The 16,868-nt window shown below is 39.1% G+C and overlaps 1 protein-coding gene and 1 long non-coding RNA gene across 5 annotated transcripts in view; one reads left to right on the forward strand and one right to left on the reverse strand.

Moving 5' to 3' along the window:
• lims2 (LIM and senescent cell antigen-like domains 2) overlaps positions 1–14,479 on the reverse strand; it is a 31,987-nt gene extending 17,508 nt beyond the window's left edge. The window contains exon 1 of one of the 4 annotated variants that reach the window (XM_046053727.1): positions 14,309–14,479. In XM_046053727.1, the coding sequence (XP_045909683.1) occupies positions 14,309–14,337 (29 nt within the window). In that variant the 5' untranslated portion in view covers positions 14,338–14,479. Of the gene's footprint in view, positions 1–11,563; positions 11,703–14,308 lie in introns of those variants that run through there. The other 3 variants (XM_046053730.1, XM_046053726.1, XM_046053728.1) reach the window with 3 other exon arrangements.
• Positions 13,993–14,596, forward strand: LOC123973573. Its single transcript, XR_006825644.1, has 2 exons — positions 13,993–14,122; positions 14,325–14,596. It is a non-coding gene; the product is annotated as an uncharacterized LOC123973573 (long non-coding RNA).
• Positions 14,597–16,868: the final 2,272 nt, after the last annotated feature.

Below are 16,868 nucleotides of genomic sequence, written 5' to 3' on the forward strand. Positions count from 1 at the left end.
CTTTCCTCCTGACATTGCCATGTTCCACCCTAAAACAAGAGCTTGGGAACTATTCAGCTGCCTGGTGTTCAGATTAACATAGGGCATTGTTCATTCGACTGAGGCAAAATTGAACGTTGAACATTATTAAACAGAATTACAAATTTAGAGTCAAAATGAGGTTGAGGTTAAAAATGGTACAATTTACTGACAAGTAATTAGACCAGTTTTCAACAGGGATAGAACAAAAAAGTCCAACACAGCTTTTCCTTTCTTTCTCACTCACTGAAACACACACATAAACAAATAGCAGAGACACTGTAATAAATTAAAATTGCATAACATTTAAAGCTCCTTCCAGTGAAATTTACAAGAAGACAAAACACTCTCTTGCATCTGCGCAGTGAACACTGTTGTGAAAGTACTTTCCAGTTTGTAGTGTTTGTAGTGTGTGCTGGACACCACAGTGTCAACCACCAACCATGGTAACAAGAGAGTGGAATATCGCTTTTAATTATAAGATAATATAAATAGTATTAATAAAATAATGGTGTTCAAGCTGTTTTTCTGAGAGGATTTTTGTCTTTTCATATCATTACAATTTAGACTAGAGACTTCTCCTTTGTTCATTACTCATACATGGCTGTTCAGTCAGAGGCCACACAAAAATCATGATCTTTTCAAGATGTTCTCTACAGTGTATTAAAGACAGGAGAGGGCCCTTTTTCACTTGTGTGCTGAATATGGCCGACGCAAGTCACACTAGACAAGAAAAGTCTTTCTGTCATGGACTCCTGAGGCCTCTGAGACACAGAATGGATTGTGTAGTGTTTTTATAAACTACATCACTTCTACTAACAGTCAGAATAAGGAATAATCAGATATTTTAGCAAAGAGAGCCATGGTTTTTCAGTGCCTGAGAGAGAGAGACAGAGAGAAAGATAGAGAGGGAGGGAATGTGAGTGGCGATATGAATGTCAACCTGAGCTTAAAAATGGCTACAGCAACTGTCAGCAGTGGACACGGTGTCTCTGGTGTTTTCCCTCTGCAGGATAGGATTTTAAAACTTCCTTATGGGGTCATTAAGGGTCACAGGTCAGATCATCCTTGGAAAATGAGAACGGAAATTTACTGTTCCAATGACCTAACCTCTGTAGCTATCACAGAGGTATAGCCATTTATTTGTGCATATAATCTACAGCAGTGATTTTCAACAGTCCATCTGCGACACGGTCAGAAACATTTAACCCAAGAACACACTGACAAGCATTTGTCTATTACATTTTCCATCTGCAAAGACCCCCAGACAGATTTTGCAAATTCTAAAACGAAGGACCATGTAGGCTAAAAAGGACATGGAACTTTTACAGCTTTGACACTAAAGACATGTATAAATATAGCAGTTAATTCCATGAAAGAAAAGAGAAGCTACAACTCCTAAACCCCCACCGATAATCAGACAATGATGTGTTTAAAGTGCACCACAGTAACAGTGGGTCAGTACAGAGGACAAGCCTCCATTCACTATCCTGGAGGAGTCTGTTTTCAGTTGGTGCTTAATTTGGATTAACTTTGTTTTTCTTAGTTTCCCACTTAAACCTCAACTAATGACATATTTTTCTTGTGACCTATCTAATAAAGGATGGATTAGGCTATAAAATATGCAGGATTCCCCATTTATAAAATGATTTAGCCAAGGAAACAAAAGAAATATGTTTTGCAGTGGTTGGGCATATCTGCCTGAAAAATGAAATGTATATTATGCAACAATTTTGTTTGTTGAGTGTGTGTTAAGGTTGGAGTCCCAAGAAACAACCCTGACTCTCAGCTGGTGCGAGACGAGCAGATTCAGGCCAAAGAAACAGATCAAACACACCCTGTTCATACACCCACACTCCCGCTCATACTCTGTGTCAGCAGCAACCATGGAAACACAGGCATGAAGGTTGCTTGGGTACAGCCATATTTCCTTTGGCAGGGCATAGAGCGTTTCCACACTAACGCGCGCACACACACACACACACACACACACACACACACACACAATGACACACACTGATTCAGTGACTGTGCAAACATAATTCATGATTAACATTTCCTTTGTTTTTGTTCCTGACGCCCATTTTGACCTGCACTATCAAGGGCCCAGTCCCACTGAACTCTACAAGACAGCCAGGAACACATCCAGCCCAAAGGATTACAGTAACACGGAGGACTTTCTCAATACTGTAACGCAGCTTTTATCTTACAAATGTAATTGGTAAAAAAGGGGTTTAACAGGTTCACTTACAGGCTCATTTAAAACCCCGAATTAGGGCTGAGCAATAAAAAAATAATTCAAATTATCGCGATATAATTTTTCTCAATAACAATAGAACAAATGTTTAATCAATGTTCAATAAATGTTTGATTTAATTCATTTGAATTTGAACAAATCAGCACTTAATTTTTCTATTAAGATATTTAACTTGTTAAGAAAAAGAAAATGGAAAAAGGCTTTACTTTATTTTACTCAAGCATATTTGTTGAAAAAATATTTTATCAGAATTGTTTTGAATGTTCTACCTCATATTTGTGAAGTGATCCACTGTTTGGCATCAACTGTCTGTCATGTGACCATAAAGAATAGTTTATAGGCACATTTAACCATCTGGTTTCTTCTTCTTTTACTCAGGAGCAAAAATCTGCTTTAAAACTCGAAAGAAATAATGATTTGACATTTACCATGATAATTATTGATATTGAATGATAATTTTTTATTTTGAGATCCTTTTCGCCCAGCCCTACCCTCAATGTCCAACTACAGTGTTGCTGATTACTTATTTTGTCACATTTTGTATATGAAGGACATGTTGAATGTGATTGCTTTCACATATATAAAACTTCATAATAAACTTCATAATAAATCAGCTGTGCCACTTAATGATAATGGTGCTTGGAAGTGTGTAAGAAAACAGATGCTTTGTGAAACTAGTTAATTTTTATTTCATACCACACACACTTGTAGAAAGCACCAGTTAAATCTCGATAGCACTTAGCTGCACCACTGTGAATACACTTTTTAGGGAAAGCATAAAAAAAGTCACATATGGCAATGGACTGTATCATAGACTGTATGGACTGTATAAGACTCCTGGCATAAATGTCCTGCTAGTTTTCATAGCTTTGTCACTACTTTTACTTTGGTCTGATTTTTCTGACAATGCAGAAATGCTTTAAACCTCCATTCTTTCTAACGCCCAGCAGGGGGCGACTGGTGCAAAATAAGTTTGATTCCTTTAGAAATAATTGTAAAACACTTTCATAATGAGTTTATGGTGTCATTATGTTAATTTGTAAATTATAGTCCCATTTTAGAGGAAAATAGACGACCATAAAGCAGGGTATGCTTTAGGGTGTGACTACCATATGATTGACAAGATACTACCATGGCAATCCGACATTCAGGCTAGTGGCGACTTGTATCCACCGCACTGTATAAATTTAACCAGTGCCGTTGAAAATGCTTATTAGGAGGCGGTTTGCCAAAATTAGCATCCCAGTTAATATCACAGGTGAGGTGAATTACGGATTCACCTAACCAAAATATCAAATGTGAGGTTTCAAAACGGTAGACCACAAACCAGTGGGTGACATCACGACGAATACGTCCACTTCTTTCATACAGTCTTTGTCTAAGAAGAGATTGCATTACAGTGGTAATGGATGATTGCATATAATATGTACAGGGGTAATGGCTAGTGGTATAATATATATTATATTCAAGCATGTATATTTACTGGGGGGATGCACCAAATGTTCGGCCACCGAAATTAATCCGCCGAAAATAGCAAAAAAAAGCACTTTCGGTGTTCAGCCTAATATGTCAAAAGACCGAATAAATTTTACCGAACAATTACGTTGACATGTCAGAATTGTGGAAGCATTTTAAAGTGTTAGCAGACAGTATTCTGCTGAATTGTCTCCAAGCACATCTACTCCATCTGTGGCTGACTTCTTAGAAAAGGCAACAAACGGTCTGATCTGCTTTGAGTGTCACTCATTTCTGAGAAGGTGATTAAGCTAGCTGCACCTAAAATTAGAGTGCACACGTATTCAAGCCTTTATGGTAAATCCACTGAAACAGATCAGTGCGAGCTGCAGGCAGGTTAGAGACTTTATCCTGTCATTTTCTCTCTTTACAAAGAAAAAAGTGTTGCAGTATGAGAGTCCTACCTGAAGAGAGGCTATGGTCTTCATGTTACGCGATACGAGAACCACATACAACATTATTTATCAAATTGAGTCGGACTGAATATAGCGCGAGGGTATAGATGTGACAACATCCATTTTTCTAAATAAGGTGTCTATACAGTATGGAAATAATATTAATTGGATTATATTCACAGAAAGTATAAAAATATTACATCATGTGTACATTAAAAGTAAATGGACAAATGTAATTTACTTCACCGGGCCACAGACCCACCCACCACAGCCTCTCCTTCTCTCCTGTGGGAAACACTGAGTAAAAAGCACATTTTGACTATTTAATTTATGTAGTGGTAAAAAAAAAAAAAGGCAAAATAAATGGAAAAAGTCTAAATGTACTTATTCGGTGTTTGGCAAATTTTTTCATTAAATTCGGCTTCGGCCAACAATTTTCATTTCATGGAAGATTTTATTGGACTTCTACAAATGTGTACAATGATGCGCAAATATTTCAGTATCTGCAAATGTGTATTTGTACATTTGTGATGTGTAAAATCATATCCACAAAAATACAGGGTGATGTGTACACACAAAACTGTTTTTACACATTTGCAGATTACTTTGTGTGAATTTGTGGGTCACGTTACATTTGTAAATACACAAATGTGTAAAAAGGAACTTACAAAAATTAAATCATTGTACACATTTGTAGATTGTCTTCTGTGGGTTACAAATATTAAAGTCCAAAAAAATCTTCCATACATTTCGGTGCATCCCTACTTTACTGCAGGTAAACTTTAATTCTTAAACAAGAAGTTTGTGAAGTTTTCTGGGTCTTCTGCTTTGCTTGCTCAACACAGTGACCCTGTCCAGTCAGATCTCTACAACAGTTTTATTTCCATTAAATTATACATAGCACAAAGTTTGTGCTTAGGATAGACTGCAATATAAAGGAACCCATCTGACACATATTTTTGCATTGCATGAGAAGGAGGGAGGCACAAAGCAAGAAAATAGTGTTGACTGGGGACTCCTCTAAAGAAAGGGCTCCCTCTTTCTGTCCACATTCCTCACATTACTACATTCCTCTAATCACTTCAGGATCACACACACACACAAAGAGAGAGAGAGAGAGAGACAATGGGAGGGACAGAAAAAGAGCATCCAAAACTCAATGATGTGATCGTGTTGCAAATGTCTGCATATATTGCACGTTGTCTATCGCTGCTGGTCACACAACTCAGAGGAATTCCGCCATCAGCTGCAGTATTTACAAATCAAATACTCCACTACCCCTCACCTTATCTATCCTTGTCAATACATGACACACAGAAAACAAGTGAACCCTCTCTGATTACTTACATGATGCAAGACAGCTCCAGCTTATGATAACAAAGCTGATTACCAGTTAATGAGAACCAAGCTGATAACCAGCTAATGATAACAGCACCAACCCAAATGACCACAGGACACCAAATTAAAAAGTCAACATTCATTGCACAAGATTAAGCCAGTTAATCCTGCCTATTAATACAAAAAAATAACTTATAATGAAATATAAGCAAAAAGTAAACCTTGCAATGAGCAGCAGAGAAGCTAAAAAATAGTGACTGACAGGCCATTAGCTGATCCTGAAGATCATCAGAAGCATTTACACGTCATTTATCGTATTTTCTTAGACAGCCTACGGAGATGCTGGACATTCGGACAGGCACACATTTTTTTTTTTACAAGCCTGGTATGGTTTTTGCTGATTTCTTCATTCTTAAGTGTTTCTATCAGGAGCCATTTAAAACTTCTTACATAGACTGCTATAAGAACCCAAAGGGGTTGATGTCTCACTGCATAGTTAAAAAGTGCACACTGTCTGGTACATACTGAGTCTCACATACAGGAGGTGGGCAGAATATCTGCGACACAACATACAATATAATATGAGTAAAGCACCGGCACAGTCTTCATAGAGGAAATCAACATTACAGTCCCACCAATAATTAGACATTTGACAGAAAGTTTTAAACTTCACAAAAGGTAGACTCACCTGAGGCTGTCCCGAGCCACACTTCCATAGCTGTCTGGTCTCTCTTGTCTTCGCCTGTATAAGTCTGAGTTTGACAACTCTTTTAGCTTCAAAGAGTTCATCTCACCTTCGCCTCTCTCTCTCTCGCTCTCCCTCCCTTCCTTCCTTCCGTACTTCCTACCCTGTGTCTGCTGAGAACAATCAGTCCACAGGAACAGGAATACTCCAAGGAAAATGTGTGTGTGTGTGTGTGTGTGTTATGGCTAAAGCCAAATAAAAAGATTAAGTCTTGTGCCGCTCTTGTTCTCCCTCTCAATCACGCCTCCAGGGCTCACACCCTTGAGGAAGGACATATACAGAGGTGTGGTTTCACAGCCTGCACACCTACCAAACAGTCCTTGCTCCTCCTCCTCCCCCTCCTGCAGCAGGTAAAGGAGGAGAACGAACGCCTAAGAGGAAAGGAGAAATAGTTGCAGAAGAAGAGAAAGGCATTGTGTTGCCCTTTCTGGTCTTTACCCCCCATTGTCCCTATTTACCTCCTACTTCTCTGTGGCTCCTTTCTCGGTTAAAAAAGAAAGCCCAAGATGGACAAGAGACAGTGCAAACAACAGAAGAGACAAAGAAAGGCTGTTTTCCACACACATTATACAATGGCAGGCTGTCAGTACTGATAACTAGTTATGTTGCATAGAGATGCGTCAATCATCCCAACAGTGTCACTGAGGTCAGCATCACAGCCTGACTGATGCTGTTTGAGGCTAAAACCAATATTTATACTTAAGTTAAAAAAACAACAATTCATATTTATGCACAATATATTTGGTAAGGATTCCTGTTTGGGCATTAAAGAGCACTTAAACAATAAATTCAATAATAACAGGAATATGAAATAAGTTAATACAGACAAACAAGGATTCAGAAAAAAAGGGGTTGAATATACTGAAAATGTCATCTATAAAACATGTACGTACTTCACTGTCCTTTTTATGAATGTATCAACCTACATATCCCACAATTTCCATGTATAAAAAAGTCTGCCTCAAAGAACTTCTAAGCAATGGTGATATCAAGCCCACAACAACATGATGTACCAATGTTTTGACGATAAAAACAATGATCAGTCAGCAAGCTGCCTCATCCTGACCAGGCAATATAACAGTGTTTTCAACACAGTAAGATAAAAAAAAAAATTCAGTCAGCGTTTCAATCTGAACAAGAACTTGTTTTGAAAGATGGGAACATATAAACCGAGTAAAGATTGCACAATCCGGAACAATGCCACCGATTAAGGGAGCATTATTTTCATGTTTCAATCTCTTCATTTTGACTTGAACTCCTCCACTGTAAACTGTGAGATTATTTTCCCAGCAGAAACAACCAACTATTGAAAAAAGGGGGGGAAATGTCATTCTATGAATAATTCATCACAATGTTACGTGGGAACAAGAGATCCTCTCCAACAGACGCAAAACACACACAGACACACATTTTCAGATAGAGCTGAAAGTTGCCTCTCAGCCATGGTTAATTACAAACAAGAAGTTGGAGAGGACATGAAACCAAACAAGCAAAGTCAACAAGCAGCCGAAGAAGAAACAGATGAGAACAGAGCACAGGCTGCGGCACTGTAAAACAGAACAAGCAAAGTGACTGGCGATCTAAATCTGAAATTGCCCGTTTAGGTTGGCCTAATTATGTTGATTCTGTGTTAGCATTCAGCCAATACCTGTACCTGTCATTATACGTAGATATTACAACGGTGTGAACGTTTGGCTGCGGGTGGACTAACAGCTGACAAAACCTAGACAGGTTAAATATGTACGGACAGGTTCATGCTCCATGAAGAGTTCACACACTATGCAGATTCACCTTCAGCAGCTTGCCTTGACCTGTTCGGCATTCCACAAGGGTTTGACGAACACACACGCACACACAAAATGTAGAAGCGTAGAATGTGAATGTTGAACTTCAACATCAGCTTCACATCCTGAAACAGCTGCAGCAGGTCTCAGTAGCGCAGGCTGACATGTCTGAGTCCGCCAGAACATTCACCATGAATCATCAGTTTTAGGCTTAACTTACCATTCAGTCATTATAGGCAGAGAGCATTTCCCTCAAAATTCAAAAATGGGTAATTGTCATATAATTTCAATCTAAATTGGAACAGTAAAATGACAACACATGTTCGTCATTTGCTCTGGATTACACAGTGTAAGTGCATGTGGTGTTTTAGTAGTATAGTATAGCTAAGACTGTACTCTGGATCTAAGTTGCATGCAGCCAACGTTAGCTGGTATAAATGAGCTGAGAAAGAACACACAGCCTTGTGGCACTATCTACGTGGGGACTTGACATGATGCATTCCCTAGCCCCTTACTACCCTAACCTTAACCATCACAACTACATGCCTAACCTAACCTAGTTTTAACCTGCACACTAAAATCAAGTCTTAACCATCGAAAAGCCCTTTAAACTTGTGAGGTCCAGCATATGTGTCCACACAAAGCTGTAGGACCCAACAACTATAGTGGAATCCTGTTTTTTGGACCCCACGAGGATAGTAAATCAAGCCCTCACACACACAAACACACATTTGTTCCTCTATCCCAGTGGGTAGGCCTACCCTAACCTCAACCATCACAACTACATGTCTAACATTAACCCTAACCCAATCCTTAACCCTTTGGTAACCTAAACCATTTAACAAAGTCTTTAGCCCTAATATAAAGCAGCCTCTACCCATGGAGACCCATCGGTTAGTGTCCATTCAGGTAAAATTCCCCACCGGGATTGAGATTCTCACACACACACACACACACACACACACACACATTTCCTGCATGCCCAGTGTCACTCCAGAACCACCCTCTCTTTCACATGAGTGCATTGCCACCGTGTGGACAACATTGGTACAACAGCTATTCTATCAACTTCTCTATCTCAATCTCAAACCTCATCTATCCACTGCAAACCTCAAACACCGTGATGATGATTAAAATGTATTCCATCGATAACCAGTTGACTGTGGGATTACTGTTTGTTGGACTCCTGAAATCAGCAACGTGTGTAGTATTTTCAAAACAGACACAACAAAGTGAACATTACTTCTTAATTTGTTCTAGTTGTGTTAAGTTGAATAAACCGTTTTATATATTTTGTTCATCTTACAACTGCTTCTCTGCTGTAATGATCCTGTTTCCAATACAAACTATTTATTATTTGTTTAAAGGAACAGGAATCTTGGCATCACTCACGCACACATACTGTATGTTGAAGTGTACAAACAAGTGCATTCACAACAGTCCAAATGCAAAGGCACAGTGTGAAGATCTATGCAATATAACATCACTGACATCAAGCTGACTTCTTAAAACAATACTGAAACGGTACACTGAGGTGTTGCACCATGCACACTCCATAAAAAACATAAAACCATGGATGCTTCTAACTGAAGCAAGTAATGGAGCCTAGCTGCAGCTGCTACTACAATTACTAATACTTTTAACAGTAATATAAATTAATCTTACCAATGTTTCCTGTCAGACTGTATTGAAGTTGTTTTCGTTGTTGCTTAAGTCCCTTTGCTGTCACTATGAACACTCCTACTGCTGTTATCTCCGACTACATGGCCACATCACTTCCTGTTTGCTGTTGTGTTCGTGTGTTTCCACTTGAGCCTATGTGCCAGTATGTGTTTGTGGAGGACGGCTGGATGTAAAGCCACCACACACTTCTAGCCCTGTGTGTGTGTGTGTGTGTGTGTGTGTGTGTGTGTGTGTGTGTGTGTGTGTGTGTGTGGTATAGGCCTTTGGCTCCCAGACTGTCCATCAGGAATGAGATGGGGTGTGAGGAGGAAGAAGCAGGGGAGATCAAAAGCAGTGTAGAGGTGAGGTGGAAGTACTAAGGAGGTGAGGGGAGTCTTCAACGACCACACTGAATGGATAATAAAGCAGTTGCCATGGACCTGCCATGTTAAGTGTGTCTCTCCAGTTTCCACGGAGGAGACTAAAGTTCAAACGCAGCGACCACACTGACTACACATAATCATGGGTGTGCCTGGAAATATGTAACACATCTCTGTCTCAACGCATTTATAGTAGGAAAAAAATCTGACTGTTTCACAACTGCTTGTGTTACTTAACAACAAAATAATAGAAATTTTATGGAAATTGGCTGATGCAAAAACTATGTAAATAACAATAAAGCTAACAAAAATAGGTAAACACACCTAATTTGCAATGCCATACTTACAGAATGTATTGGAAGGAAAGTTGGGATCACAGCATTAGGAAATGCGTGCAAAAAAAGCATTAACATATAAATAAAAATATCTGCAGTATTAAAAAACATTTTCTAGGAATAACCTGACATGACGGCCTGAAAACAGATGTAAGCTGCTGGTATTTTGAGCGTCTGCATGACTCTTCACTGTTCACTGGAAAGGTGACGCAATTCTTGCAGATAGCTGACTTATGAATCTGTAGGGGAGCTTTGCACAGCCATACTCCATACTTCCTTCTGTATCGGTCAAGCAGTTATTAATCATTGGTGTATTTAAATACACACACTACATACATTATACTACGAAGAAAAACTCAATGACAACAGCATGTTAGTATTTCTTATAGCGATCACACAGACAACCCTTCAGAACCTCTTCTTGTGAACAGAAACCACAGTGACGTCTAGTTTCACAGCAGTGTGGGCCAGCGCAAACAGGAGAACACACACCATTGTGTCGCCTTTGTGGAAAACAAATACATATGAAAAAGTATTCGACATAGCAAGATAATATTTTGACTATCTCTTATGAAGAAAGTCCATTTTCTGAGTCAGATCTCATAGTTTTAGCTCACCCATGTGTCACACAGTAATGCATAAGACAGTTCTTCCTTGTGCATAATATTTATCATTAACGAAAGCAGTAAAAGCTTTGTCAAAGCAGGTGCCTCTTCTGTTCTGTTCATTTGTTGCAGTAAGCAAATGTTGATGCATGAATCTACAATTGAGTCTGCCTCATAATAAATGCATTTTAATGTGAAGACAGTGGTGGGCCTTTATTGTGCTTCTAAATCATGGGACAGACAAGTCCTCCAACCAAATGAAATGACTCTAGAAACTTACTGTACCTCAGGTCAATAATTTAATGTATCAATATGCTACAGTGTGTGTTACTTGCAATAAACATTTCACACTCCTTCACACCACACAGTCCAAATCCTACGTCTCACAAGTTCACCGTTCTTCCAAACAAGGACAAGTCCACACTGGAGACTGGGACTCTAAGCTCTAGTTGTATCAACACAGAGTGGAAGCAGATCAAAATGTAATGCTTTGGGAATGCAGCAATCCGCAGGCCTTTAAAAGACTCACCCTCTTCCAGCGTTTAGAGTCCTGAGTGCGCTTTATAAAAGCCAGATTCATCCCAGGCCATAATTAACTCAGCAGCGCACAGAGTAGCCCTCACACTGGTAGAAAAGACACTGCTCTGAATAGCAGTCACCAAGCAACGGATGGGCAGGAAGTGGTTTAGAAAACAGTGCGTACTGTCCAGTGAGTTTGTGTGGAAATTCCTGTGCAGGGAGGAGGTTGATCGCCTGGAGGACCATCCTCTTTTCTTATTTAATCACTTCTGTCAAATGTGTGTGTTGACATAAATATATCTAATTGCTTAAAGCTACATTGGCTTTTGATTATTAACACTGTGCCATTAGTGTGGACAAACCACAATATATATACGATACAATATACAGGAGGATTTCGCTGAACTTTTGAACTACCGTAAACCTTCAATTATAGTCCCAATTAAATGCCTGTCCCTTTTACTGGCCTGGTGTGGCTCCTTGCTTTGACAAATAAACACTGGTCTCAATTAGACGCCTAATCTGGTTTTCATAGAAGTTTATTGAATGTATAAAGCCCCTAAAAGCCAACCGGGTCACCCTCTCGAGCTAGTTCTAAACTCCTTAGATCCCACACACAAATATAAATGTTTAAAGTTTTGTCAATATGGACATGCTACGCATCGTTAGATCAGTTTGATTCTTCACAATTCAATCATTCAGTTCATAAAGTCTAATTCATTCAGAACCGGCAGTGTTTCCCATACATAGGCTTTACTTGGGCGGGCCGCCCAGGTAGATTAACAGCCGCCAGAGTAAATTTGGCGACCCATTTTAAAATCGTTCTTGATTGCAGCACAGACCCATCTGTGAATTTAATGGTTGGTATCATAAACACAGCTGCACAAATCTGTCCAACACAACGCTGTCAATGTCGGAGATCCATCTTCAAAACAGTTATTAGCAAGCATGTAAGGAGCCTAGCTAATAAGGAGAGCTATGTTAACTTTGGAAAACACCTGTCGAAGTTACCACGCTGTAGTACCGCAGGTAGTCTACAGGTGCGCTCGAGATAACTGGCTGACTTTCGCCGACTTGATAGATAGGGGAATAAAAACAGCGCCGTCAAGTCAGACGCAATCTGCGTGAGCTTACTGTGAGTTTATAACAATGATCAGGCCTTGCTCCCACGGTGTCCTCGCAGGAGGTAAGGCTCTGTTACTGAGAAAAGAGGTGGATGCAAATTTCGGTAGGTAGCCTACAATATCGTTGTTGCCGAATTATGCGATTCACTTCTAAAGGTCCTTTTAGGACACAACGCGGTTAACGCCACATGTTTTTGCTGAATCTCAAGAAATGGTACTTTTACTAAGTGTAATAACATATTAACGATTCTTTCCGTTCATAAAATATATACTGATCATTTATCACTATTGATGCACCCCACAAAGAATACCACAGTTACGCTGTCAATCTGTGGGAAACACTGACAACTGAGATTTGTTTTATGTGAGATGTGTGACTATGGAAATGATTCCAGAAAGCCAGATAAAGTAGAGACTTTTTTGGTAGAGGTTGTGAAAAACATGGATTTTCAAATAAAGCAAATATTTGGGGGAAATACTATAAATATTGAGATAACGCTGGAATACGTGTGGATGTATTCACCAACACCACCTTACAAGCTTTAACAATTGAATGAATCAAGTGAAAATAAATGCAGTGTGATTATCAAAGCAGAAAGCATTCAAATGCCTTAATAATGCAATAAAATTGTATCCTCCCAAGAGGGAGTCTAATTAGCTCAAAAGCAACACACACACAGCAAGTATGAAAGAAAGAAGAAAAGGAGTAGCTCCACACATGTATTGACATATTTTATTAAAACCTACTGGCAACAGGGAGGATACCTTTTCATAAAGGAATTATGCAACAGAGTCTCTGTTGCTTCTTGGATTTCCTCCTTTCAGACAGTTTTGGTCTACATGGGTTAGAAATATTAAATCCAACTTCAACTAAACAAAACTGTAGGCCTACTGATTTTCCTGAAGTTGTATTTTAATTATTGCTAATGTATCTGACATTTATGCTACAGTAATGCTGCATATTAAGTTTTTTTGCATTGTTAGCAACAATAATATTTAAATATACATTATTTTCAGACCTGTTGACCCTGCTGTAAGACATCTACATGTAACGTTAATCTAGGAAACACGTTATTTTAAGATAAACTTCAACGGACAGGTTCTTCTCAAACCAAACTCCATTCAGAATTTTGTCATTTTAACTGAACGACAGTTTAACAGGTCTGTACGTGTAGGTTTTACTTCTGCATACATCTGATAAACAGTTTACTATTTCAAGAAAAATGTGACCTGTGCACACACACAGTAACCCGCCAACTAAAAGCATACATCAATAACACGGTGGAGGGCGCCAGCGAGCAACTTTAAAACCAAATTGAGATTGAAGCTAACGTTACAACATTAAAGTTCATTAACGACGTTAGCTACACACAGCTGTGTTACTAACGGACTTTAACTTTCCGGGATAAAAGCAAGTTTCTGCGATGCACATAACCCAGGGTTTTGTAAGTGAAACGCAATATTAACGTAGGAGATTTTTATATGGGTTAATCATTACAGTTTTCCAGGCCCATTTGAGAGTGGAACAAACCGGGGCTGTGTTTCTTTTTCTTCCAGCGATAAACTGTCATCTTCACAACTTATCAGGCAACTGTCTCTTTTCGGGAAACACTTTTAAAGTTCTCACTCACCCGTTTGTCATTTCAGTAATGCCGAGCATCGCTCCGCTCCCTCGCAGACCAGGCTTGTGTATTTCTGACTTCAGTTGCAGATGTCCAGATGTTGTACAGTCTGGGATGTATCGTGAGTTTTCACACAGCGGAGCAGAATGGCGAAGACGGGCCTCGCCTTCCACCAACCGTCAAGACGGACTCAACCGATTACTGCACTTCCGCTTCTAACTTCAAAGTAAAACAATAAAATGTCTGATGAATCCAACTGTCAAAATACATACTAAATAAAATAATAATGTAAACGTCTATTCTGTCATTAAGATTTTTTATAACATAATTGACCCAAAATAATATATAAATTATAAAGGAATGTCATTATAAGAAATAACATGTTAAAGATTTTGAAAATATAGCCTATGTGCATGTGCCTGTTATTGGCACAATATCTTCAGTTTATTCTTTAGATAATGCCATAAATTATTACGTTTTGGTCTCAGATCTGTTCAACAAGCTGTCTTGTAATCAGATATGCACAAAAGCACATTAATCTAACATGAAATATATGTACATTACTGCGCAAAAGGTTTTGGGAAAGTGTCAAAACATTCTGTAAATTTAGAATACATGAGACATGTAACAGATTATATTTATCAATTGACAAAATGCAAAGTGAGTGAACAAAAGAAAAATCTAAATCAAATCAATATTTGGTGTAACTACCCTTTCCCTTCAAAACAGCATCACTTCTTCTAGGTACACTTGCAAAACGTTTTTGAAGAAACTCAGAAGGTAGGTTGGCCCAAACTTCTTGTACAACTACTTTAGGCAGCTTCATTGCTTTTCTTATCTCATTTAATCCCAGACAGACTCGATGATGTTGAGATCAGGGCTCTGTTGGAGCATACCATAACGTTTAGGTCTCCTTGTTCTTCTTCACGCTGAAGATAGTTCTTAATGGCTTTCAGTGTATGTTTGGGGCCGTTTTCATGCTGCAGAATAAATCTGAGGCCAAACGGATGCCTCTCTGATGGTATTGCATGATTACAAAGAATCTGCACTTCTCAGCATTGAGGAGACTAATAATTCGGACCATATCCCCAACTTCGTTTGCAGAAATGCAAGCCCAAACTTGCAAAGAACCTTCACATGCAGACATCTTTCTTGTACCGTTCTCCAGCCCTCTGTGGTACAAGTGCCTTCTGCTGTGGCCAAATATTTAAAATGTTGACTGCAGAGCAAGCTGCCATATTTCTGCACCCCAGTTCCTATGTTTCCCTGCATAGTTGAGTTGCTTGGCCTTGTTTACATGTCGAAGGTGTGCCTTTTTGGGGATTCTAGGAGGAGGTGATTGAGAGGACCATATTGTCAACATGTTACAGGTACACAAACACTCTGGGCAAGTAGTCAGTCCATAAAACAAACTCTTCAAATTAATTAAGCGAAATCTGTGCTTTTATTTTGAAAACCACCGGGTCAATGTCCTGTATTTCTGTGTCTCTGTGGCAGCTTCCCATTCAGTCTGTGAGCTTCCACCGCTGGAGAAAGACTATTTCGGGTTTGCAGCAAGAAAACGGCAAGACCCGCCCTGCCACCTCCGTGCAAGATGTTGTTTGTATCAACAGATTAAACGCGTATTACTGGATTGATGCAGGCTGCTGCTCCTGCATCCTCTGTGGCCTTATATCATTTAGCCTACACATGAAGCATCAGTTTAGGATATATGGAAAGTCTCATTTTCTGGCCACCGGAAACTAAACAGAAGTTCAACATGGCGAGTGGATGCCGTGGAGAAAGCTGCCCCACACAACAGCAACTTAAATTTTAATAGTGAGAGAATTTTTGAAGCCATCAACATGTTATCACAGACACATGTGATGGAAAGAATTCGCCTTCTTACTACTGCTGCTCTGCTAAAGAAGATGATAGAATGAAAAGCAAAGAATCATTAAGAAATGTATCAGATAACAGCGAGGTGTTAATGAAGGTGCTGCTCCCCAGGGAGCTTAGAGCTTACAGTAACATGTTTACCATTCCTTCCGGTGGCAGATACAGTAGTCCAGCTATTATTTGTTGTTTCCTCCCCTGGCTGCGTCATGATACTAGAATCACATATATTTCCTTAAAAGGAAAGCCCCTACACCCCATTCCCTCCTTATGGAGGGATGAGGACTTTCATAGCACGGAAAGAAATTAACAACTACAGGGAAAATATGGATACACCAGGTCACACAACAATCAGCTTTCCTGAAATTGAGAAACTCGATGTCTCCATGAAAAATGTGGGCTACCCGTGGAAATGGTACAAATAAAGGTACAAATAAAGGTATAAATAAGGTACTGCCCCAGTGGCAAGTATTTTGTACCATATCATGGCAAATTTGTGCTCAGTACGTTTTATCACATTTGTGAAATCAAATGTTCATTATCTATCACTTTTTCAAACTTTCAAAATTTAAGTCATAATTTGTGGCAGTATCACATTAAAACAAAATTTCTTATATTAATGTAACACTCCACTGTACAATATACACTTCCCTGGCAGTATCAACAAATCAAATGTTGTGATATCAGTATAACA

Source organism: Micropterus dolomieu, linkage group LG07 (assembly GCF_021292245.1).
Source record: "Micropterus dolomieu isolate WLL.071019.BEF.003 ecotype Adirondacks linkage group LG07, ASM2129224v1, whole genome shotgun sequence".
In the NCBI taxonomy this organism is placed as follows: domain Eukaryota; kingdom Metazoa; phylum Chordata; class Actinopteri; order Centrarchiformes; family Centrarchidae; genus Micropterus; species Micropterus dolomieu.